Raw genomic sequence first — 25,857 nt, forward strand, 5'->3', positions numbered from 1 at the left:
GGAAGGACATCCGGCCGTAAAACAGGGCCAAATCCACGTGTGCGACACATTTCGCACCCGCGATCCCACAGATGTGGGAAAAGTGGGGAAGGAGAAGAAGGAAATTACTATTAGCTTCCGGAATCCGCACGAATCCACCACTCTTACTTGGATCCAAGGACACTCATTTCCTTTTTCGGTATTCTACACCACCTAAACTATGGAAGTTTGGACACCTATCAAAATAAAATTCTGGATGAATGGGCCCCCCCCAAACTGAAATCCTGGCTACGCTACTGTAGTCAATATTTTGATAACCAGCCTCCTTTCATCATTGTCCCAATTCGAATTCCATATTCTCTGTACCTACTGACGGGAACAACAACCAACAAATTAGTAGAACCATGAGTACTAGTAGATGGTTAAACTCATGAAGAAAAAAAAAGAAGATCGTTCTATTCTCCTTATTGTTATTTGTTCCCAATCTAGGACTCTAGGACTAACATAAGCCGGACGTGTCTCTAGCTCTCTACCAAAGCGCTTCTCTGCTTCCAAAGAGAATATGTATCTGCTTCCTCCTTCCTGTCCTTCCTCTCTACGAGTTATCGATATCGTGATCGAACGGTCGCTTGATTTACATTTAGATAAATATCGAAAGGATCAATGTCTTCGTGTTGTTGATTGAAACATGGAAGATGACAAGTCTATAATTTATGGGTTAGAATTCCAAGTAAGTTAATATATAAACGATTATGTGAAAAACATAATTTCCTTCTTACTAAAAACATCTGCGTAAAATTTCCTGTCATATAACAGGGCAAATTGTGATTCTATCGTATCAAAAGTAAGTTTGTAAACGCCCCTTAACCTAAACGTCAATCTAAGTAAACAGCATATTGACAAGCTTTCTGTTTTAGGCTAGGGCTCTTGCATCTCAAGGAGCAGACTCAGATGCTGTACGATTCCTTGTTGGAACCCAGTCACTTAAGCTTGCAAACAACCAAGTGCATATTGTGGAATTAAATGAAGAAACGGGTACCCTTTCGACCCAGGTATATCAGCATGCTGCTGGTGAACTGTGGGCCTTAGCTGCTTCCCCAACCGATGCCAACCAGATTATCACTTGTTTTAACACTCTTACAGGCAAGACTAATGTATTTGCTCAATATAGTTGACTTTGGTGCTGTGAATAGTGAATAGCATGTTATTTTGTACCATACAGCTTAAAGAATTCAGTCTGTCAAGATTTGCAGCCTAAGTGTTGCCTTAAATTATGAACAGTTAAAATCAAGATAACTCTATAGAAATTGTATTTGTAGCTCTTTAACCATATTCTTCACTGTACTCTGTTCATGTCTTTTCCTCATAATGTCAGATACTGTATAATTTCAGTATCTTCAGTTCTGAACCTGTTTCAAAAATACCTATTCCTTTCTTCCCGAATGTTAGTATTAAATTACTTACTTGTATGCACTACGGGCGAGATGCTAGCGACTCCGCTGCAGACCTACAGTTTTATTGCTAGCAGATTAGTTAGTAGCTTATATACATTTGTCAGTCATGCTAGGCCTACTAGCTTTTGATGAGATGCCTCTTAGTGACAATCCATTAATCTAGATAGATCTGGCTCGTACTGACATTCCTTTGGCCTAAATTGTCAGTGATGCATAATAAAGAGCATTCCCAGCAATTGAGGGGGATGTAGTACTTGCAGTTTGGCGAGTCCCTAGCCTTGCAAGTAATACAAAGTAATATTTGTATGATTTACTTTTTAAATACCTACCGGTAATATGATTTAGGCAAAGTATACAATCCCCTCTCAGCCAAGACCAGAAGAGCATGGCGCATGATAGTGTTATTTTTTTCTTAGTCACTTACCTTTCTTCTTCATGTGATTATAAACTGTTGACTAAACACTTCAAGGTGTGTGTATATTAATTACTGGTCTGTGCACGTCTTGGATAGCAACAAAATCTGCTTGTCTAACATGTTAGGTATGCATTAGCATAAAGCCTCACAAAGGAAATTTGCCTCTGCCATGTCACATCATTGGCTACAGCAAAGTAGTTTTTATTGTTTCGTGAGTTTTGGTGGTGATATCCACCTGTTTTTAATCCTGGAAGCAATGCAATATTTAATACATTTCAGCCAATGGCAGCGATTCTTCACTCAGGATGTATGGAAAATATTGCACGATTTGATATTTTGCTGTAAAAGCAAATATATTATTGCAGCGGATTGGTGGGTCCCTAACATTTGCAATGAATACATCTCTCTCTCTCTCTCTCTCTCTCTCTCTCTCTCATCTTATGAACTCAAACTTGCAACAATTTTTTTTTTCTATTCTGGTGACACTTTACCTCAACCTCAGGTTGGCAGGATGTTGCAATCACAGTGAAAAATACTTTCCTCATCTCTGTCAGATACAATTATATAGGGTAATCAATCAGCAGCTTAACTGCTGGTCAAGTTTCCCGTGACAAAGCCAGTCTGTTCTGATGGGAGCTGATATTTAATAAAAGGCTTCAGACATTCATTTATGTGATGTGATATAAGTGAAATGGTTCAATAATTCCCACACCTCCTTGTTGATCCCCTTTTTGTGAAGTGGTTCTAAGATGATGTGAACCAGTCTTGTGGCCATACACGCCTGTCCCATACCTTGCTGCAGATTAAGTGCACTAAACATATTCCCTCTTCTCCCACTTAATCATTTCCTCATAGATGCCATCACTTCCTGGTGCTTCATGATTTTTCAGGTGTTTAATTGCTTCTTCTACTTCTCTCCTCGGTATTGAGAGCTCTGGTTCTAAGTCAGACTGATTAGGGAATGTGAGGTTTTTTGTTTTGTTTTGTGTAGCTATTTCTAACCAGATAACGAGGGTGGGCAGCGTTCGCCGTGTATAGGAAAGCTGTGTGTTATTTTGTGGGTGATAGTGTTTTATATGGTGTGTGAGTTGCAGGAATGTTGGGTACAGCACAAACATTTGATCGCCAAGCCAGGGAATTAACTATATAAGGTTAAAATCTCCAACTCAGCTGGAAATCAAACCCAGGACCCTCTGAAGTGAAGAACACTAAACTAAAACACTTAAAAAATTACACTGTATGTCTACCCATCAGTCCCATTTCTCAATACAAGGTCGGGGATGAAGTGAGATGAAATTTACATGGCATGTTCCTACAGCCAAATGCCCTTTCTGTCTTCAACCATTCAGCCAAAGAGCTGGGACAAAAGTAAACTCATGACCTCATCTCGAGGTGGTGCGCACTCCCAGTGGAAGTGAGCTACATGTACTATTTAAACCACATACCAACCCTCCTGCCATTCTTAAATCTCTGGCAGTACCAGCAATCGAAACCAGGTCTTCAAGAATGGCAGCTAATATTAATTTCATCTTCATTAGCTCTTCAACTGAGGTTGAAGACAGAAACATACCATGTAAATTTCATCCCGCCTCATCCCCGACCTTGTATTGAGAAACGAGCCTGACGGGTAGACATACAGTGTAATCTTTTCAGTGTGACTTTTCAAATATACATGCCACAAAATATTCAGTTTTAACAGCTACAGATTTTGAGAACTAGAATTTAATAATTCAGAAATTACAAAGAGTGATTTATAATTCAATCTGTCTTCAAACATACAGCCAGTAATATTTCAAATTATATACTTAATCATGAAAAAAATCATGTTATGAAAGATTCTGATATGAATTGTTAAAAATAAACTATAAATTGGGTCTGCCCGATCTTTCATTCATAATGTATTGGCGTTTCCTGTTTTTGACCAGATGAGAATGTATGCTGCATGCGGTCTGTTCTCTGGCGCATTCCAGTGCCAAGTTCTCCTACTGGAGGAGGTGAACAGCATGAAGAACACCAGGTCCCACCTTTGGAGCAACTCTGTATGCTAGATACTGAGCCATATGGACAGGATGTGAAGGTTACAGTGTTTCATCCCACCGATGGATCTCGAGCTGTTACTGTTGTGGACAATCACTGTTTGCTCTGGGATTTAGCTCAGGATAACAGCAAGGTACGGTGTTCTCACTCAGTGAAGGTCATAGTGAAAATATAGGATCTTGTAATGTTTGATCTGTATCACTGTCAGAATCTTGGCTGATAAATCACTCATTCTTATTTGTTTCCTTAACTGAAATTGTATTAACCCTTAATTAGTTTGCATAAAATGTTGAATTGTGGATTGATTGCTTTCCCATACTTCTGGTAATATTCTCATCATATTTCCTTTCCTGTCTCGCAATAACATTTGATCTCTTCTAAGTACAGTAAAACCTTGTTAACCAAGTCCTCTTAAACCTGTACCAGTTTTGAAAAAGAAATTGTGTTCTTTAGCATAGTAAATGAAGACTTGTTTTACAGACGATAAATTTCTATTCTCAGTAGGTACATTACTCAAATTCTCCTGCCAGCGGGTGAGTTCATTGCACTCACCTCACCTGGTGACCCAACCCTCTCTTTCCCCCACCCACGCCTCGCACTTGACATTGACCAAGAAACAACGTTCCTCAGTTACACTGCAATCTTGGTAGTGTTCGCGAGTTTTCCTAGCGTCACAGTCAAGGTAGAGTATCGTTGTGCTGTTTCATTTGCTCATTGTTCGCGATGGCGAAAAAAATGTAAAAACAATGCTGTGACTGTGGAAAAGAGGATGGAAGCATTATCAAGAATTGATAAGGGAGAATCATTAAAGAGCATTGCTGCTGAATTTGGAGTAGGAACATCGACCGTATCTGATTGGAAAAAGAACAGAAAATGCATTGAAGACTTTTGTTCCAAGATGATTTCTAAGGACAGTTTGCATAATCGATGTAAAGCCAAAACTGCTAAACAAGAAACACTGGATGAAGCATTGTTTGCCTGGTTTTGTGCTGAGAGAGAACATGGTTTGCGGATTTCTGGACCCATCATCTAACAGAAAGCATTGAGTTTGAACAAACAGTTGCCCCATGGAGATCCAAGTTTTACAGTTAGCCAGGGATGGTTGGACAGATGAAAAAAAACAGCATGGAGTGCGTCAACTTACAATTACTGGGAAAAGCTTGTCAGGTGATGTTGAAGCAGCAGAAAAATTTAAAAGAGTGTTTGAAGACGGCAGATCCAGTTTACAATGCCGATGAATCCGGTTTATTTTACCAGATGTTGCTGAGTAAAACGCTAGCCTCAAAAGTAGAAGATTCAGTGAAAGGGTATAAAAAAGGTAAAGACTGCCTCACCATAATGGCTTGCAGTAATGCGTTGGGAAAGCACAAACTTCCTCTCCTTATAATAGGGAACTCTAAAAAAACCTGTGAATTGAAAAATGTGAAACAAGATTCATTGCCTGTCGTTTACAGCTCACAAAAAAGTGCTTGGATAGTTAGTGACATTTTCAAACAATGGTTTTTCCAGAATTTTGAGCCATAAGTAAAAAAGATAGTTGATGAAGTGTGGCCTTCCCAACAAGGCGGTTTTGCTGATTGACTATGCACCTTCGCATCCATTTGTGAATGAACTAATCAAAGATGATATTTCAGTGACGTTTTTATCACCTAATGTAACTTGTTCAACCGATGGACCAAGGAGTTCTATAAAAAATAAAAAAAAGTGTACAAAAGGCAAATGGTAAGTTAATTGGTAGAGAACGAAGGAGAGCATGGTGTGGTAGAGGTGCTGAAATCCTTTAACGTAAAGACTCTTATTTATATTGTTGCAAAAGCTTGGGACCAGGTTGGAAGAGAAACTTTGATAAAGTCATGGAAAAAGTTGTGTCTGGTGTGTGTGACTTGCCAGAAAAGAAGATTGAAGAAAAAGAAAAAATAAGTGTGGAAGAAGATTTTATAGACATTTTAAAAATATTGATGGCTGTTCCGTTGTTGATGAAGAAGACATTGACAATTGGTTGCAAATCGACAATGACGGAGGTTATAAACTGATTACAGAGGAAGACATTATTGCATCATGCAGTGTTACTGAAAATGAAAATGAAGAGGATTCAGATTCAGACAGTGTTGATGAACCGTCGTTATGACCCACGCAGAAGCAGTAGCAAACATAGAGAAATTGATGGTTCATTTCGAGAGTCAAGCCGAAGCATTGCCAAATGAACTTCTAATGTTAAAGCGGATGCGAGATTGTGCTGCTCGTAAGTGATACACTAAACTGAGACAGCAGAAATTCACCGCCGTTTTTACTACCAACTAGTTTGTAGCTATATTGTGTACAGTGCAAATACATAGGCTATTACAGTGCATACAGTGTATGTGTCTTCAGGTGAAAGTGTGCCAATAATAATTTCTGAACTCACTGAAAAATATTTCGGTGACGTACATGTTTTTTATCGTTTTTTTCCATCATTCTCTGTATAACCTGGACTTTCGTTAACTCGGATCGGCCCTGGTCCCAGTTGATCTGGGTAAACAAGGTTCTACTGTAATACAAATTTGTAGTTGAGAATTTTTTTTAAAACATATTGCTGCCCTAGCTCAATACTAAGACCTTAAAAATGAGATTTTAAGGTATACAGTGGACAAGGATATAAAGCATAATGTTACAAATAAACCAATTCAGTTCAGCCATGATTGATGACACTCACTAATTGCTGTCTGTTTACAAGTCTCCATTCTGCACACACAGCAGGGAATCCCAACTCGTTCGAATTATTTGAGAGGGCTTTAATCCTACACACAAGATTGCCTACAGTACTTTCACTTCTCCAACTCCAGTCACCCTATACAGCAACTGCATACAGACAGGTTTGAACACTGGACTATTCGCCACACAACACATGATGATTGTTCTGTGGTTCAACTCCAGAGACAATCCCGTAACTCATACAGTCAAATGCAGTGAACAACTAAAGAGCAATTGCTCAACAGTATTCACGATGACTATTGACACAGATCCAATTACATTCACGATAGCTGCTTCAATCGCTGACTCACGGCAGTCCTCATTCTACAGAAGCACACACAGAATATTCTAAGGCAGTACACAGTCTTTTTTCCCGTACACCACCTACACTCTGGCTACTCGCTGGACACTCCGACACAACAACCAACCACAACTCGTTCAGAACTCGGTGGGACAACGGCTCCAGTAATACTGTCGAATGAAATCTGATTCTAATTGATAAGTATGATCAATCGATATGAATTTTCTAAACCATCATTTCTGTGTAAGAATTCTAGGTTGTTCCTGTGATGTACTTTGATTTTTCTCACTCATGTTCTAGCTTAACTTTGCTATGTAAATATCAACAGTGTTTGAAGTGTTACAATTATACTGCCAGATGTCTCACGGCGATGCATAATCAGTTCATATTTTCTTCGTCAGAGGTTTGCAATACGAATCTCAAAGATAACCAAGGTCTACCGATTCAGCACTAGGGAGCCTTTATCTTGTTCATGATCTTCCAGTTGGTCTTCTTCCAGATTATGTCCATTCCAGAGCTGTTCTTGGTAATCTTTCTTGTCCTATTCTTTTGACGTGGCTGAACCATTTCAGCCTATTTCTCTTCATAGTTTCTTTTAGGGGATTGATCGTAGCATGTTTTGTAGTAGCGCATTAACATCGCTTTTAACAATCAAACGAGCCTTGGATCGAATGTAAAACCAATACAAAAAAAAGGGACTGAATAATAATAATAATAATAATAATAATAATAATAATAATAATAATAATAATAATAATCATTATCCTCATACTCAAACCTTTGCCCTACCATCAGTTTAGAACTTTTTTGTTTTTCTCGAATGGTTTAACGTCACACTAACACATTGAAGGTTTTTGATTACACAAGGATGGAAAAGAGCTTGTATAAGAAACATAGCAGCTGTTGCCATAATTAAGGATCAGCCCAGCATTTACTTAATGTGAAGATGGGAAACCATAGAAAACCATTTTCAGGTTGGCAACGATGGGATTCAAACTCGCCATCTTCCAAACGAAAGTTGACTGCTACACGGCCCGAACTGCACAGCCTACTCATTCAGTAACCTTGTTCTCATCAATAAATTGTCATAGGCCATGTTAACACACATGCCTACTTCCACACTGCAAGTGCGTCACTGTTTAATTTTTTAAATAAACTGCCTGTGCTTCTTTCCCAGTTAGTTCCCTTGGAGGCTGAATGTTTCTATTTGTCTTACTTCATTTACTTATAGTACAACAAACTGTCAGGCATCTCAAAAACAGGCATAGTGAATGCATTTTTCCACAAGGTTTGGTATCAGGAAAGGCACCCAGCTGGAAAACTGGGCTTAGTCCACATATAGAACCGACCCCATGTAATTCGAAAAATGCTAAGAATAAGATGATAGGCTATGCTTTCAATGAATGGTTTTTCTATAAAGTTGAAACAGTCCCTGCATTACTGTATACCTTGCTAGTTTGATGGTAAGTGTGTAATAGACAGTGCCATTGACCATTTTAAATACCAGGCTGAGTGGCTCAGATGGTTGAGGCGCTGGTCTTCTGACTCCAACTTGGCAGGTTCCGATCTTGGCTCAGTCCGGTTGTATTTGAAGGTGCTCAAATACATCAGCTTCGTGTCAGTAGAGTTACTTGCACGTTAAAGATCCCCTGCAGGACTAAATTCCGGCATCTCAGCATCTCCAAAAACCATTAGTGAGACGTAAAAACCAATAACATTATTATTGCCATTTAAAATTTTAAGAGATATGCGTATTATGTATTTGGTACATCCTTTACTTCAAATCTGGATGATATGGTAATATTTTAAAGTCCAGAAGTGATTATGGTACTCTGATGTATATTGAATTTGCTACCGTACTTTGGTATGCACTGATAACTGAAATGTACGTACAAAAAATTACAAAATTTTGAAATTTTTGGAAGAGATAAGTATACAGGGCAATTCAAAATGATGGACCCGATTTCATAAATTTATTCTGTGAAATCTAATAAACATATCATAATGTGAGACATGTGCTAAGAACAGTAAACTCTCAAGGTTTTTTTTTTTTTTTTTTTTTTTTCCAGTCATATCACAAGTGTTCTATGTGAGCACCTCGCATAACACGACATACATCAAGCCGATAGTCTATCTCCCGCCAAACCTTGTGTGGTGTGTCGCGGCCAATCTCTGCGATGGCTGCTGTGATGCGGGCACAAAAGGTTATCCAATGTTAGTAGAAGAGATGGTACGTAAACATGATCCTTTACGAAACCCCACAAGAAGAAATTACATGGGGTTAAGTCGGGGGAACGCGGTGGCCAACGAATGAGAATTTGATCCTCCTGAGATGCACGACCTATCCAGCGTTGTGGCAATGTCTCGTTGAGATGGCTCTGAATGTTGCCATGGTAATGCAGAGGGGCACTATCCAGTTGAAAGATGAAATCTGCACTATCCTCTTCGAGCTGTGACAGGCGCTATTGTTGCAGCATATCAAGAAAAACATTTCCTGTCACAGTAGATTCAAATGAGGAAAAAGGGTCCATAAACCTTCTCATGGGAAATGGCACAAAACACATTCACCTTGGGAGAATCACATTGGTATTCCACAACTTGATGTGTATTACAAGTTGCTCAGATCCTTACGATGTGTCTATTCACAGTCCCGGAAAGGTGAAAAGTCGCTTCATCACTGAAAATTATCCTTTCGGAGAACCCATCCTCTTCTATTAATGTGAGAAAATCAGCACAGAAGGACACTCAAGCAGCATAATTAGTGTCTTTTAAGGCCTGCACCAGTTGCAAGTGGTAGGATTTCATAATGTTTCCGCAGAATGCACCAAAATGTTGCCTGTGGAAGTTCAAGTTGCCTCGCTGCCTGGTAGGTGGACTTCTGCGGACTCCACACGAAACTGGCGCGAACACTTTCCACTGTCTCTTCCCCGGTCGAAGGACGGCCACTCGACTTTCTCTTACAGATGCAGCCCATGTCTCTGAATTTTGCATACCATGCATGAATGGCTTTTTCAGTAGGTGGGTCTCTTCCATACCTGCTACGGAAATGGCGTTGAACACTGATCACAGACTTGTTTACATGGTAATCAAGCACACAGAACGACTTCTGCTCTCCAGCCACAGCCATTTTCTTTACTTGCTTCCTGCGCACTCGTAACGGCTTAAAAATGAAATCACATGGGATGAAACTAAACTTTGAGAGTTTGCCTTTCTTTGCGCATATTTCACAGTATGATATGTTCATTAGATTTCATAGAATAAATTTATGAAATCGTGTCCATCATTTTGAATTCCCCTGTATTGCTATGGCTTGGTTTTAAAAGGGCCAATGTCATTTTTTATCGAAACAATAACAGACACAAAAGCAGTTTATCCTAGCCTACAGCATATTAAAAGGTCCAATGTCTCCTATAAATAAAAACAGTTTAAGTTTCATTAAATAAACCCTTGCCAATTATATTTATACATAATTATGTTAGATTACCAACATAGGTTACAGACCTTAGAATTTAGAAAAAATATGATAGAAAAATTTTGTATTTAGTCAGTTGATTTTTACAGAGAAAGTGTACACTTATTTAAAATTAGTTGTTGAAAGAAATAGTTGGAAAACTATAAGCAAAACTTCAAATGCTCATAGCTTGAAAACATGTTTTTTTGATATTGGCCCTTTTAGAACAAAGCCACAAATTTATAGCAACATATTGTTTGGTCCTTTTTCAGCTTGTGTCAAACATATGCCTAGAAGGAAAAGGCCAACCACGATTTACAACTGGTAAATGGAATCCTCATCATAATTGCACTCAGTTCACTACAGTGAATGACTGTCATGTTCGTAGTTGGGACCTGCGCTCTCCACAGAACCACGCATGGTTGATTGAGGGAGCTCACTCTCAGCTAATCAGGTATTGTGTTACTGTATGTCTGCCTTAAAAGATGAAAATGGGTCAAAAAGGGATAACAGCATTAATGTAATAAATCTTATTGTATCTCTTCAATATATGTTGTTCTTTAACATTTAACAATCCTCAATCATTAATTATTGTTACCTTTTAAGAAACTCTTCATTTTATGAGTATTTCCATCACTTTTAGTCTGGTATTATAATCTAGTCTCTCAAATGGTACACTTCTTTTTCTTCTATTAGCAGTCCAGTCTCAGTATAGTGCCTCTATCCCAGAAACTTCAAACAACAATTTATCCCTGTTGCAAAGCATCTTCACCATGACTTTACAAACATTTTACATCTTTTTTAGTGAATATTTGTGGTCCCACTCTCTAATCTCATATCAGTCAAACAACAAAAAGAACCCATGTCACTACAACTTTGCTGAGTCTTGGCCTAACAAGCAACCACTGCACAGCCCAAAGGCCTGCAGAGTACATGGTGATGCATGGTCAGCACGAGAAATTCTCTCAGCCATTATTTGTGGCTTTCTAACCCTGGGCCACTATCTCATCACCAGATAGCTCCTTAGTTGTTCCTATGTAAGCTGAATGACCTCAAACCAGCCCTCAGATCCAGGTAAAAATCCCTGCCCTGGCCAGAAATCGATCCTGGGACCTCTGTGTAAGAGGCAGGCTTGCTAGTTCTAGATCACAGGCTGGTCTCTCATTGTTGTTATCCTCAGCCCACAGCCATTCACTCCTGGATGTAGGCCTCTTCCATCGCTTTCCGTGTGACTTTGGTAGTGGCTCTCCGCAACCAGTCTCTCCCTGCAGCTCTCCCGATGTCGTCTCGCCACCTCAGCTGCTATATGCCGGCATTCTGCCTGGTGGTTCTCAGTTGCTACTGGAGGATTTACTTCATCCACTGTTTATCTCTTATCAGTCATTAAAATAAATATAAGAAACCTTCAAATGAGACCATTGTATTCATATAGATGTGGAAATATCATTCTAATAATGTGTCAGACTATTTGTGTTCTACTTCTGGCATTTTCATGACTTATTAGATATCTAAGAGATTTTCTGGTATACATTTACTTGTTTTTAACGAGCTATGATAGAAAACGTTTTACATAATCACAATGGGAAAAAATGTGCAATTTTTTTTTAAATTTCCTTTCAGAATGAAGAGTGGGAAAACTATGTAAAGGGGTGGGTAAATACAGAACTCAATACAGTATGATATGCTACACACTGATCAGAAGAATCTATTGTAAGTGAGAAAGTCTGTAATGAAGATCATAGGTTGGTATGTCTTGGTCAACAGTGTTCTACATTTTACGGCAAGACTTGCAGGTGCTCAAGAAGTGTTCATAGTGGGTGCCTCATCAGTTAACAGAGTTGCTGAAGCAGACACATTATGAGATTTCTGTATCCACCTGGATTGATTTCAGCACAAAGGGAACAACATGCTCTATCACATTATTGCAATTGACAAAACCTGGGCACAAGCATACAAACCAGAACTGAAATGTTAGTCAACTGAATGGCACTGCCCAATGTCACAACAATGACATAAGGTGCAACAGAATCCATCACCCACAACGGTCAAGTTAATTTTGTTGTATAACAGCCAAGATGATCTTGAGTGTCATCCTGTTCATGAGGAGTCACGCTGTTAATGCCCAGTGCTACCACACTTTTCTATATCGTACACTTTGACTGAAACATCCATACCTCTCCATGATAATGCTACAGCCCATAATTTCACTCCCATCAAGGACCTTGTACAGATCTAGGGAGTGCGAGCCACTAGGCTAAGTAAGCTCTCCCTCCTATTTTGGCCAAGTCTTCTGTAGTAAGTACCTTACTGTCTTTCCTTAAAACTGGCTTGAAAACAAATAAAACATAATGCTAAAATATTGAAAGTGGTTAGTTTGAAATGGAAGTGCTAAACTTTAAGACATGAATTCTCTTTATTTGACTGTGAACAATTTATCAGTCAGTTAGGCTTGTACAGTATTTGGTTTTGTCTGTATATTCATGTGGATATAATGACATTGAAGAAATAATAATTTGGGTTTTTTTTTTAATACAGTGAGGGAGAGATGATTTATTATGTGTGCAATTGATTGAAACTTGTAATACTCAGGGTAATACTTAAGGCTAAAAATAGGAAAAATCTCTTATTGACTTGAGACTTTTACATATCCACATTTTAAGGCAACTTTCCTACATTTATTATTAGCAAATTAAATAATGATGTCATCAAAAAATAACCTTCCTAAAAATATCACTTTCTTGAGGTGATGTAAGGATGAGGACACAAAATGTACCAACTAAATAATTTATGTATTCAAGATTATCAGTAATTAATGTTGTTAAGTTTGAACATGTTTAACTTGTGAATACAGTAGACATCTGCTATAGCGAGAACTCCGTTGTAACAACAGATTTTTATGTCCCTTGAAAATCCCTGTATTAAACTGTGCATTATCCTTCGGTTACAGCGAGAACCCTATCACTGATGCATTTGTTATTACGAGCAATTTAGCATGCGTTATTTTTTCCATTATCGTATTTATGCGCTCCAGCAATTATATCGAATGCAATCGATATAATCTTCGGTGTAGTTTTCGCGCTATGTGAACCAGCGAGCTCTCTCATCGACATTCGAACTTGAAGGGGATGTCAGAGTCGATTAGTAATACTCGTCGATGGGAGTTCTGTAAACTTAATTCGAAAATGAAAGAGAACATGTTTCCATATTTTAAATATGTAAACAACGTGGCCAAAAACAGAAGTTAGAAATAAAGGCTGAAGTAAACGATCATGTAATTTAAATGCTATGTACCGAAATTAAGTAAGAATGTGATACACCTCAAAATATGGCACAGAGTGGATGACTGATTTCAGAGGTTAGTTTATTCAATAAAATCTTGATAGGATGTTTCTGCAGGGGACAAGGAAAGAGAATGTGTTAAGCGAGAAAAACTATTGAATACACGAATCAGAACTATCAAACAGGGATTTGTAAACACTTCATAATTTATTTATTTTTCTTTTTTTCTGACAAGCATGCATTTTACGTCGTGTATGTACAGGTACAGTGAAACATACAGGCTATTCACTGTTTCTAAAGATGAGAATATTAAAATACGTGGAAAATATGAGATAAAAAATACAAAAACCTTTTCCACTGGGACTTATTAAATAACAGTGTGTAAAACACCAGACAACAAATATAAAAACATTTGCACTGGGGCAGATAAAAGTATTAGAGCATTATTTGCAGATCACACACACTCTTTGTAAAACAAATGTAAGCTGAAGCCTTATATTTCGGACCAGTGGGTTATTAAACGTTTTCTGGTCTCACTCTTCGACCATGAATTATGTGTAGTTTAAACTCGGCCATGTGTGAGAGGATTACTTTGACCTTTATCTCAAATGTGACAAAACGTTGATCGACTAAAGTAGAAACTCGAAGGTGCGAGTTTCAACATACGCACAACTGTTGAAGGATGCCTATCCACTTTCTGCATTTTAATTTTGTCTTCACCACGATTTTTCCAGTATCCATAACTGGGCTACACAAGTATTTGCTACCCTTCACTGTATCACTCAACACAGACTAAATTTCTAACTACCGGGCGAGTTGTCCGTGCGGTTAGGGGCGCACAACTGTGAGCTTGCATCCAGGAGATAGTCGATTCGAACCCCACTGTCGGCAGCCCTGAAGATGGTTTCCTGTTCCCTTTTTCACACCAGGAAAATGCTGGGGCTGTACCTTAATTAAGGCCACGGCTACTTCCTTCCCATTCCTATCCCATTGTCACCATAAGACCTATCTGTGTCGGTGTGACGTAAAGCAAATATTTTTTAAAAAATTTAAAACATTTCTAACTTCTGAATGAAATGTGAAATACAAGCACAAACAGGCTTTCTGGGTTATTCAGCAATATCAGTGAAAACGGAGAGCAAAATTGAACTTTCCAGAGGCTAACAACTTGCTTCCCAAAGTTGTAATTTACCCTGTAAAGTTAAGGAATTCCAAGGCCATTTCTTGTTATCGTGCAACTTTCTCCAACCAGCCTCCTATTGTGAGGGCTTTAATCTGTATTGTAATTCACGTTCCTTTCACAAGGGATGACAAAGAACATTTTCAGGGCTGGGAAAAATGTGATCCTGCTAAGCGGTAATAGTGAAAATTTGTGATGTGATAAGTGAAGTATTTTTATATAGAATTAATATGACGTGAATTGGGACTTTGAATTTACAACATGCTAAGCAAAATCCACTAATGAGGTTTCGCTGCATTTTCTCGCATTTGGTTCAATTTCGGAAAGGCTATTCCCATGCAAATTTATAGCAAAAAGTTTGTCATTAGGTCTACTTTACTGGTGCTTGAAATATGTAGGTTAAATTAGTTTAGATAATGCTGTTTGAATTAGAAAACTAAAACATTTGCCACAGAAGCCATTGGAGTGAAACTACAGTTTTTTAGAATGAAATTGAACATATACGGTCATGTTGTCTCAGAATTAGAAAAATTACTACCGAGTAAGCCGCAGTATGGAAATCTGCAATAACGCAAGTTTTGAACAAACTGATTGCTGTTTCATACCGATATTTTCATTTTATTTTCAATTTTATCTATTTTCTGCAGTGTGGAACCCTAGGCTGTAGCCTAGTTAACTTACACCAAAATCCGACCTTACGTGTGCGTGTAAAGTCTTAGAACACACTCCTTCTTCACCAGATCTCAGCTCATGCAACAATGATTCCATTCTAAAACTGAAGAAGCCATTGCATGAGATTCACTTTGCAGAAATGACAGCCATCATAAAAGGAAAATGCTCCATTGACTTCTTCTCTTCCAGTCACTCACATATATCAGGAGGGTTAGTATAAAATAGTCCAGCTAGAAGATAATTAGTAGAGGCGGGATGGGGAATTTTAAATAGGACTGACTGACACCAACAGAAGTTGCTATTTGCTTTACATTGCACCGACACAGAGAGGTCTTATGCCAACGATGGGATAGGAAAGGCCTAGGAGTGGGAAGGAAGCAGCCATGGCCTTAATTAAGGTACAGCCCCAGCATTTCCCTGGTGGGAAAATGGGAAACTACGGAAAACCATCTCCAGGGCTGCCGACAGTGGGATTTGAACCCACTATCTCCTAGATGCAAGCTCACAGCTGCGCGACCCTAATTGCATGGCCAACTCGCCCGGTACCCAACAGAAGTGGAAGGAAGAACATAATACTATGAAGTAAGGAATAATAATATGCTCCATTTTCTTGTTAAATCAAAAGAATTTTATTGTGTATAGGTATATCTATTTTTCAGTGTGCTTTGGTCGGTCGGTCGGTCCTGAAGTGTAGACATTCTTAGAATATTGTGTACTTCACACTGGGCTTGAAGATATCTTCTTGTTTGAAGGTTTAGCATTGACAGTTTAAGATATGAAGTGATATGTTCTCGCAGTTTTACATTGGAGGTGAATCAAATGCCAGAATTTTGAGCTTTCTGCAGTCTACTGGTTAACTGTGAGTTAAGGTCACTAAATACAACATCACAATAATCGAATAAGGGCAGTATTAGAGACTTGACTAGGTTAATTTTTGTTGCCAGAGGTAGAATTTTTTGATCTTTGCAGTGGATGGAAGGATCGATACAAGTATATTTTACATGCTCTGCCCACAAGAGGCCTTAATAAAACATAACTGTTGACTTTTATGTATTATGTATAAAAAATATTTGACCATATGAAATAGTGGATCATATTGTATTGTATTGAACAGGTGGACTTATAATATTGTAATAATACTTGAGACATGTCCTTGGATAGTCGAAAACTATCTGCTGAGTAATAACAAAGGTAACTCGTAGCGAGAGTTCGTATTAACAGGAAGCTAGTATTAGGCTTAGACTTGGAAGGAACTTGCATTAATATTCTTAATTAGCAGAATGCTAAGACGGACGTCGGAGCACTGGTGAGGACTTGAGGAAGTAGCTGAATGCTTAACTCGGGGCTCGACGTAGCTACGGGTATCAGGGAAAGTGAGGCAATGTGTAGAGGTGAGACCTCACGGCCAGAAATCAGTCCACCTGTTCAAACACATTTTAAAGAGGATGCCTCCGTGTCTGACTTGCGGTGTGGTCTGGTCGTTGGACACTGGGGTAGTCCTGGAGAGTCGAGGAATGTTGCTCCTTATATAGCGCTGGCTGATGTCACAGATGAGCATGCCAGACGCAGTGCAGTCACCTCGTAGTCTCTGGAAACATTGGTGATGCGGCGGGCTGCGGAGCTTTAGGTGCGGAGGACACACACAACAATAACTTCCAATTTTTTTTCTATTTTACTCAGTGCAGCTTTGTTGCCATATAATAATGCAGTATGGCCTCCGGAGAGGCCTGGTGCAGGTCTTTTTCTCTTAGACCGCCTGTTAGGCGACCTGCATGTCTGTGAAGATGAGGGCCCTACCTAGGATGATTTGTAATGCTGAATACGCCACACACACCCAGGCCCCGAGCCACTGGAATGAACCAATTAGGGTTAAAATCCCCGACCCGGCCTGGAATCGAACCCAGGACCCTCTGAACCGAAAGCCAGTGCGCTGACCATTCAGCCATCGGGTTGGACGCCACATTATTCAATGTCAGGAATTATTTCATTATGACATTTTTCCCTGACTCTTGCCTACTAATGTAATTGTGCTGGTAAAAGTAAACCCATGTCCTCATCCTGAGGTGGTGCAGCTCTTTTCAGGCACACCCCCAATGGAAATGAGCTGCATATACCATTCCAACCACATACCAGCCCTCATGCCATTCTTTAATTTCTGGCATTACTGGGAATTGAACCCGGGCCCCCAAGGATGGCAGCTAATAGTGCTGACCATTACACTACGGAGGCAGACGTGCTGGTTAACATATTCAATCCTAACTGCTGCTGTTCAATTTTTGAAGCGCTAGAAAATCGATGACTCTGTGTCATCCACAAGATTTATAACTATGAGGTTCTTTAGTGTGTCAAAACCAATTCAGGATAAATGAAATGAGAAAATATTTGGAGGGAAAAAACACTTAGTAACAGATTATACCTGAAGGAAATTTAATTCTGTTTTTAATCAATTCAGGTGTTGTAATCTATTATTACATATTTTTTATGTAAGGTATTTCCAGGTATTTTTCTAATTATTTTCAACAACTGAAGAACCTCACAGTTCTTAAGTCAAAACTGAAAAGAAATGGCTTCCAGTATAACAAATCAGCCAACTGGTGATAGATCTGACAAAATTAAACCTGGCAGCTATCTTAGCTCAATATTTCTATTGGTCTAAATTAATGTATAGGTTGCCAAAACACCCGTTACCTTTACCCTTCTTTATGAAACGTACTTGTAATATCAAATCATCGTAGATTTTTGGATTTGCTAGTGGTATATTTAATTTTATTGATTCCAATGTAATGTAATGGTTTTCATTCTGATGTAATACTTGTAGAGATCTGGATTTCAACCCAAACAAGCAGTACTACCTGGCTACTTGTGGAGATGATGGATGCAGCAAATTTTGGGATGTTCGAAATCCTTCTGAACCTGTTGTATCTCGCTCAGATCACTCTCATTGGTAAGTTTTGTTTTCTGGTCATGAACTTCTTTTTTTTCAGAGAAGAATCATAAGTATAATTAAAATTAATATTGAGAAGAAACAAGGACATTTCTTGTAGATGTATGTACCGAGCAGATTGGCTGCGCGGTTAGGGCCGCACAGCTGTGAGCTTGCATCCGGGAGATAGTGGATTTGAACCCCACTGTCGGCAGCCCTGAAGATGGTTTTCTGTGGTTTCCCATTTTCACACCAGGAAAATGCTGGGGCTGTACCTTAATTAAGACCATGGCCACTTCCTTCCCACACCTAGGCCTTTCCTATCCCATCGTCGCCATAAGACCTATCTTTATTGGTGCGCCGTAAAGCAAATTAAAAAAAAAAAATATGTAGATGTATGTCTACCCCTTAATCCTGTTTTCCTGATATGGGGTTGGGGATGAGGTGAGATAAATTATACAGCATGTTTCTACGGCTGGATGCCAAGGAAGTTTCTTGTAGATACCTATAACCAGGCAAGTTGGCCGTGCGGTTAGGGTTGCATAGCTTGAGCTTGTATTTGGGAAATAGTGGATTCGAACCCCACTGTCAGCAGCCCTGAAGATGGCTTTCCGTGGTTTCCCATTTTCATGCCAGGCAAATGCTGGGGCTGTATCTTAATTAAGGCCTCAACCGCTTCCTTCCCAATCCTGGCCTTTTCGTATCCCATAGTCGCCATAAGACCTTTATGTCGGTGCGACATAAAGCAAATTATTTAAAAAATAGACCAAAGTACACGTATTTATCAACCTGTCTCCTGCGTTTTAGAAAAAGTATTATTGTAAATTATAATGTATGTTTTGTCTACGTTTTATTGTATTGGTTAATCTGGCTCCATGGCTAAATGGTTAGCATGCTGGCCTTTCGTCACAGGGGTCCCAGGTTCGATTCCCGGTAGGGTCGGGAATTTTAACCATAATTGGTTAATTCCGCTAGCACTGAGGCTGGGTGTGTGTTGAAAGTTAGAAACTTCATTCAGATCTGTATTGAACTGGGATTACAGTAAAATGAAAATGTTAAGGGTCCACCTTTTCAATACATTTCAATTCATTGTATTAGAAAAGTGGAGCCTTAACATTTTCATTTTACTGTGTGTATGTGTCGTCTTCATCATTTCATCCTCATCACGATGCGCAGGTCGCCTACGGGTGTCAAATCAAAAGACCTGCATCTGGCGAGCCGAACTTGTCCTGGGACACTCCCAGCAATAGAAGCCATACGCCATTTTCATTTTTTGTATTGGTTAGAAATTCTTCAGTATTGTGAGACTTAAGAAATGCTTGATAAGAACATTTCTACTTAATGAGTGTTGTGTAAAACCACTAGTAAAATAAGAGCAAATAAGATGCCTTGGTAGAATGTTCAAATCATTATCTCCTGCCACTTTTCCCATACTTTGGTGGGGTCATGGATGCAGATTGTCGCATATGTGGACTTACACCTGCTTTATGGCGAAGTGCCCTTCACTGTTTATTATTGTGTGTTTTAGTGGTGGTTAGTAGTATGGTGTACTATGTATATTTGAAGAGAAGTGTACTTGAGAAACACAAATACCCAGTCCCTGAGTCAGAGGAATTAACCAGATGCAGCTAAAATTGTTGACCTGGCCAGGAATCGAACCCGGGACCCTCTGAACCGTAAACCTCAACACTGACTATACAACCAAGGAACCGCACATAGAAGGTTCAAACAAAGAATTCAATTAAAGGAAAGAATAAAAATAAGATAGATTAGAAATTAAGGGAATGGCTGGCTCCTTGGTTGAATTGTCAGCATAGTGGCCTTCGGTATAAGGGCCCCTGGTTCGATTCTCGGGGACTTTCACTTTGCCTTTTTAACTCCTCTAGCTTGAGAGCTGGGCATTTCTTCATTTACAAACAACACACCACACAACAAACCACCATGGAAACACGCTGTCCACATAGAGTTGGTGTAGGGAAAGGCATCTGGCCATATAATTGAGCTAAATGTACATAAAAAGCTGATCCCAGGTATTTGAAAAAGGGCTAGGAACAAGAAGAGATTAAAGAGTTGGAAGGGAAGAATTAAAAGTGAAATTCAGAAATGTAGAACTGTGAAGTTAAAATTAAGATAATAGCAAGAGGAAAGAAGATAAGAGCAAAGAGGATATGAGTGGTAGAGATGATACTTGATACATTTCATTGCAATTTAAGGATCTCATATTTGGGTTGTTCCGTATTGTAAGGAGAAATATAAAATTATTCCACCTTGGTCAATACAATAAAATGTGCCTTAACTTTTATATAAATTCACATAACTGGTACATGTTTTGGCCTTGGAAATTTTGTTGTTGACCAAGATGGCAGACTAGGAGTTGAGTGAAAAGAGCTTCAAATTGCTCAGTAAATTAGTCTTCTTAAAAATGTGAAACCATGGAACAATACTTACTATGGTCTTAGCCTTGGGGGCGTAGGACAGTTCCTTAACTAATTGATGTTTACATTTCTAAGCAAACAGTGGGGGGGGGGGGGGGGGGGAGCAGAAGGGCATCTCAACATTTTGAGTGAGATTATTGGAATGGAAATCATTGTGGAAAAAAAGTAAGACAGTGGGGTTTACTAGAGGAGAGGAACTAGAAATAAGGAATAAAACTTTGAAATTGTGGAGAGGTTTTAAATAGTTGGGAAGTGAACTAATGCAGGATACGGTGCTGGGAACATGGAGATCAGTAAAATGATTCAACAGGGAAATGCATTTTTTTCAGAGTGAGAAACTTCATGTTGAGGAAGGAAGTACCAATGAAGTGTAAAAAATAATAATGTTATTTGCTTTACATCCCACTGAATACTTTTATGGTTTTTGGAGACGCTGATGTGCCAGAATTCAGTCCTGCAGGAGTTCTTTTACGTGCCAGTAAATCTACCTACAGAAGGCTGATGCATTTGAGCACCTTCAAATACTGCCAGCCAGGATCGAACCTGTCAAGTTGGAGTCAGAAGGCCTGTGCCTCAACCATCTGAGCCACTCAGCCTGGCTTGAAGTGTAAAAAGTTATATATAAGATGTAACTACATCTTAGATCTGCTCTGATCTGCTTGTTATTTTCATACCTTGGTCTATCCCAACCGTTCTTACTGCCTACACTTCCCTCAGAAACCAACTGAATAAGTCCTGGGTGTCTTGAGATATGTCCTATCGTTCTATATCTTCTTCTGTTCAAATTTAGCCAAATCGATCTCCTCTCACCAGTTCAGTTCAATATCTTTACATTTGTGATTCGATCTACCCTCTTACCTTCAATTCTTCTGTAATACCACATTTCAAAAGCTCATATCTCTTTCGTATTGAGCTAGTTATCATTCATGTTTCACTTACATACAATGCCACGCTCCAGACGAAAGTCTTCAAAAACATCTTTCTAATTCCTATATCAATGTTCGAAATGAGCAAATTTCTTAAGAAAGGCTTGCTTGTGCTAATCTGCATTTTATATCATCCTTAATTCTGCCATCATTAGTTATAATACTACCCAAGTAACAATATTCATCTGCTTCCTTTAAGACTTAATTTCCTAATATAGTATTTCTTGCATGACCTGACTTTGTTTGACTGCACTCCATTACTTTCATCTTGGACTTACAGTATTTATTTTCATCTTGTACTTCTTCTCCAAGACTGTGTCCATACCATTCATCAGTTTCTCCAGATCTAATGCAGTTTCACATAACAATATATAATCAGCAAATCTCAAGAATTTTGATTTCCTCTCCATGAAGTGAAAGCTTGACTGCAACAGAGGAACACAGACCAAGTGATCATACATAGAGGATTCACATCTCTACTTCAAACACTTGACGTGTACATTAACAAGTCTTTCAAAGTGCACTTGAAACAGTTATATCAGTTATATACCAAGAGGGTGGTAGATAGCAACCAAACATGCACGCCACCAGGAATATCAAGAGACCTGACGTAAAGCAGATATGAGCTACTGTATTGATTTCCTAAATGGTGTAAGTAACATGGTAACATCGTATATCAATTCTTTAAAGGATCCTTTATGTACTGACAAAGTGGTGTATATCTTAGTTCAAAAATTATCTTCATGAGAGCAACACACAGTTGGCATCTGGAACGAATTGCGTTAGTGCTTCAGGAATTTAGTTGTGTACATCCAGCACACGTGGTCCTTATTCTGGTTGACAAATCTATGTTCTCTCTTTCAACCAACCAAAATAAATCCAGGTTGATTTTCTGTAGTTTTTTAATTGTAACCACATTGGAAAGTTGTCCGACTGAAATAAAAAGGAGAGAAGTATTAAAATATGTCAAAAATATTTAGTTACTGATTTGAACTAGAAAAGCAGCAAAATATTAGCTTCAAAACTTTGTTTTAGCAATATCATTATGCTTTTTTATTTGGAGTCCATGTTATAAAGCAATATGTTGCAAATAAATTATTGCTTTGCATTGGATACGAATATTTGACAAATTTTTTGCTCAGAAGCAGTATCCAGGTTTATCTATGTGCTTCCTGGAATTTACTCTGAGATCAAATGCAAATCTTTAAATATCACAAAACTGCAAATTTGGATTTGCACCACTTGGGAAACAAACGACTCGTATGTGAGTGGATCAAGATGTGTGGTACCCGATTATGCCAGAACTTCTAGTAGAGAGTTTCAAGAAGAGTATTATATCAAATGCACTCTTTTGTATTGAGGACGACTTCTTGTGGAGTGAGGAGAATGGGGAGTGTGGTGGCGGTGATGATGATGGCGAAGGTGAAAACAGAGAAAAGATACATAATTTTCAGTGATAGGAACATAAGCTCACTGGACAAAAAATTTACTCATACCTGGAGAAATCATTACAAGCATCATTTAATACCATGTCACTCTACCTTTAGACTTGATAACCACCTGGATTCAGTTAGGAAGTGAGTCCACAAGGTTGTGCACGTACGTCACATCCAGGTTGTCCAGCTCCACGGCTAAATGGTTAGCGTGCTGGCCTTTGGTCACAGGGGTCCCGGGTTCGATTCCTGGCAGGGTTGGGAATTTTAACCATCATTGGTTAATTTCGCTGGCACGGGGGCTGGGTGTATGTGTTGCCTTCATCATCATTTCATCCTCATCACGACATGCAGGGCGCCTACGGGAGTCAATTCAAAAGACCTGCACCTGGCAAGCCGAATATGTCCTCAGACACTCCCGGCACTAAAAGCCATACGCCATTTCATTTTACATCCAGGCTAAGCCTCTCGCTGAGGATTTGATCGAGCAAATCTGCCGAACTGCAGGGATGCGAATGTCAGTATTTTACCTGCTGTTCCAATATGTACCATAGATTTCCAATAGGGTTCAAGTCAGATGATTTTGCAGGACAATCAACATGTACTAGGGTGGGGGAGTGTTCATAAAACTAGTCACGTATATGTCCAGCCTGATAAACTTTGTTGTTGTTGTTGTCATCTTGAAAATTCAGGGTATCAATAGTATACTCATCATGCAGATGTTGACTGAAAGACACCACCTGATCATCCAGAATGTTTAAATAAACATGCTGGTTCATTTTAATGGTCATCTCAGTGAGCGGACCCAATCCATGATACGAAAAACACAAAACATCACAGACCCACCTCTGGCTTGAACCTGACCTTGCACACATCCAGGATGAAATGCTTCATTTGGCCTTCAGTGCACTCGACAATGTGTGTCATTGCAATACAGGAAAAAATGTGATTCGTCAGACCACGTTATGTTCTGCTAGTCAGCTACTGTACACGTTCAATGATTTCTAGCCCATTGAAGACACGCAGCTTTATGTGCCTGTGTGAGCAATGGCCTCGTGCCAAATGTTCATTGCATACAATACCCGTTGCAATGTTCTCTTGCTAACAGGTTGGGATGGATCTTCATTCACTGACTGTAACAATTCCTGTCGTGTTTGGAAGCGATTTTGATTGACAAACCGTGAAACCCATCTCCGGGCCCTCACAGTCAGGATCCTTTTCCGACTACAATTCTGATGCTGTGTTTCGTGGCCACGTGTAGTATACCACTGCTTGTAGCCACATTGAACAGTCCACTGTGAAACATTGACAAATCCAGCAACTAAGCGCACCGTATGGCCATGGGCACGGCCAAATACGATTGACCCTTTTTGTCACTCTGTCGCACCCTTACATCTACCCATGTTTACGTACACTGTCCACTTGAAACATCAATGTCTCATTGATTGCTACTGCCTTATGATCACTCCATCTGTACAGGTTTAACAATCCATCTGTGCGTGTGCACTAGGGTGACTCATTTTTTGTCTGGTGAGCTTATTATTTCACTGTTGAAGTGAAGAAAATCATTTACTATTATTGTTTAAGTGAAAAAAATCAATTTGTCAGTTAGTATATTGATAACTGTCATGTTGCAATAAGTGGCACAGTTCCTACATTCCAACTCCGTGAAGTGGCTCATGAATATGGTAGAAAACTATGTTGAACTGAATTTTGATAGTGCATATTTTCCAGTTTATTGTTCATGCTTTGGTGTATGATAGGTAGGGCCCGGATGTTTATGCAGTAATAGGTTAGAATGCAAACTTCCTGAAGCGAGTAACAAGTATAGTCTACCTTCACAACGACTATGCTACGGGGTTTGCATAAACAATAGGGGTACAGCCCATCAAAACCCCTATAATTTATGTTACTCATGCTACATTATGGAAGAGCGGGTGGCCGACACTTCCTACTAACCAAATTAGTTTGCAATCTAAGCGGTTACTGCATAAAAATCCGGGCCCTAATGATAGGGCATGAATGCATGCATATTTTGTGATTTGTTAGTACACAGAAATCCGGGCACAGTAGAAGTCCTCTATAGCGAGAATTCATAATGGAGATAAAATTCACTCGTTAAAGCGGATTGTCATTACATCCGATTTTTCGTATAAGTGGAAAAAAACCCATACACATTAAAATCGGTATGAAACAGCAATCAGTTTGTGCAAAACTTGCATTTTTGTGGATAATATCCACACTACGGCTTACTCATTTGTTATTTTTCGAAATCCAATATTACATGAAGGTTTGTGTAGTTTCATTGTGAAAACAATTATAGTACTGTTCCAGAGGCTTCTGTAGCAAACATTTCCTTCTTCAAACAGAGTTACCTAACCTAACCTTGTATGTGTCATGAAAACATATTTCAAGCGCTAGTAGAGAAATGAGAACTTGCTCGCTACAAATTTACTATTCTCTGAAATCAGTGATGTACTCTGCCATATCTTGAGGTGTATCACATTCTTACTTAATTTCAGTATATAACATTAAAATTAAACAATTGTTTACTTTTGCCTTTATGGTATTTCTAACAAGTTAACAACTGCTATCGGCCACGTCATCTACACATTTATTATGAAAACGTGTTATCCTCTTTC

The 25,857-nt window shown here is 39.0% G+C and overlaps 1 protein-coding gene across 1 annotated transcript in view; it reads left to right on the forward strand.

The window, feature by feature from the left end:
• Positions 1-634: 634 nt before the first annotated feature.
• The window catches only part of LOC136866527 (EARP-interacting protein homolog), a 50,718-nt gene continuing 25,495 nt past the window's right edge, over positions 635-25,857 (forward strand). Inside the window, exons 1-5 of the mRNA XM_067143575.2 lie at positions 635-709; positions 897-1,122; positions 3,774-4,018; positions 10,640-10,821; positions 18,317-18,442. Coding sequence (XP_066999676.1) covers positions 668-709; positions 897-1,122; positions 3,774-4,018; positions 10,640-10,821; positions 18,317-18,442 — 821 coding nt within the window. The 5' untranslated portion in view covers positions 635-667. The remainder of the gene's footprint in view (positions 710-896; positions 1,123-3,773; positions 4,019-10,639; positions 10,822-18,316; positions 18,443-25,857) is intronic.

This window comes from Anabrus simplex, chromosome 3 (assembly GCF_040414725.1).
Source record: "Anabrus simplex isolate iqAnaSimp1 chromosome 3, ASM4041472v1, whole genome shotgun sequence".
In the NCBI taxonomy this organism is placed as follows: domain Eukaryota; kingdom Metazoa; phylum Arthropoda; class Insecta; order Orthoptera; family Tettigoniidae; genus Anabrus; species Anabrus simplex.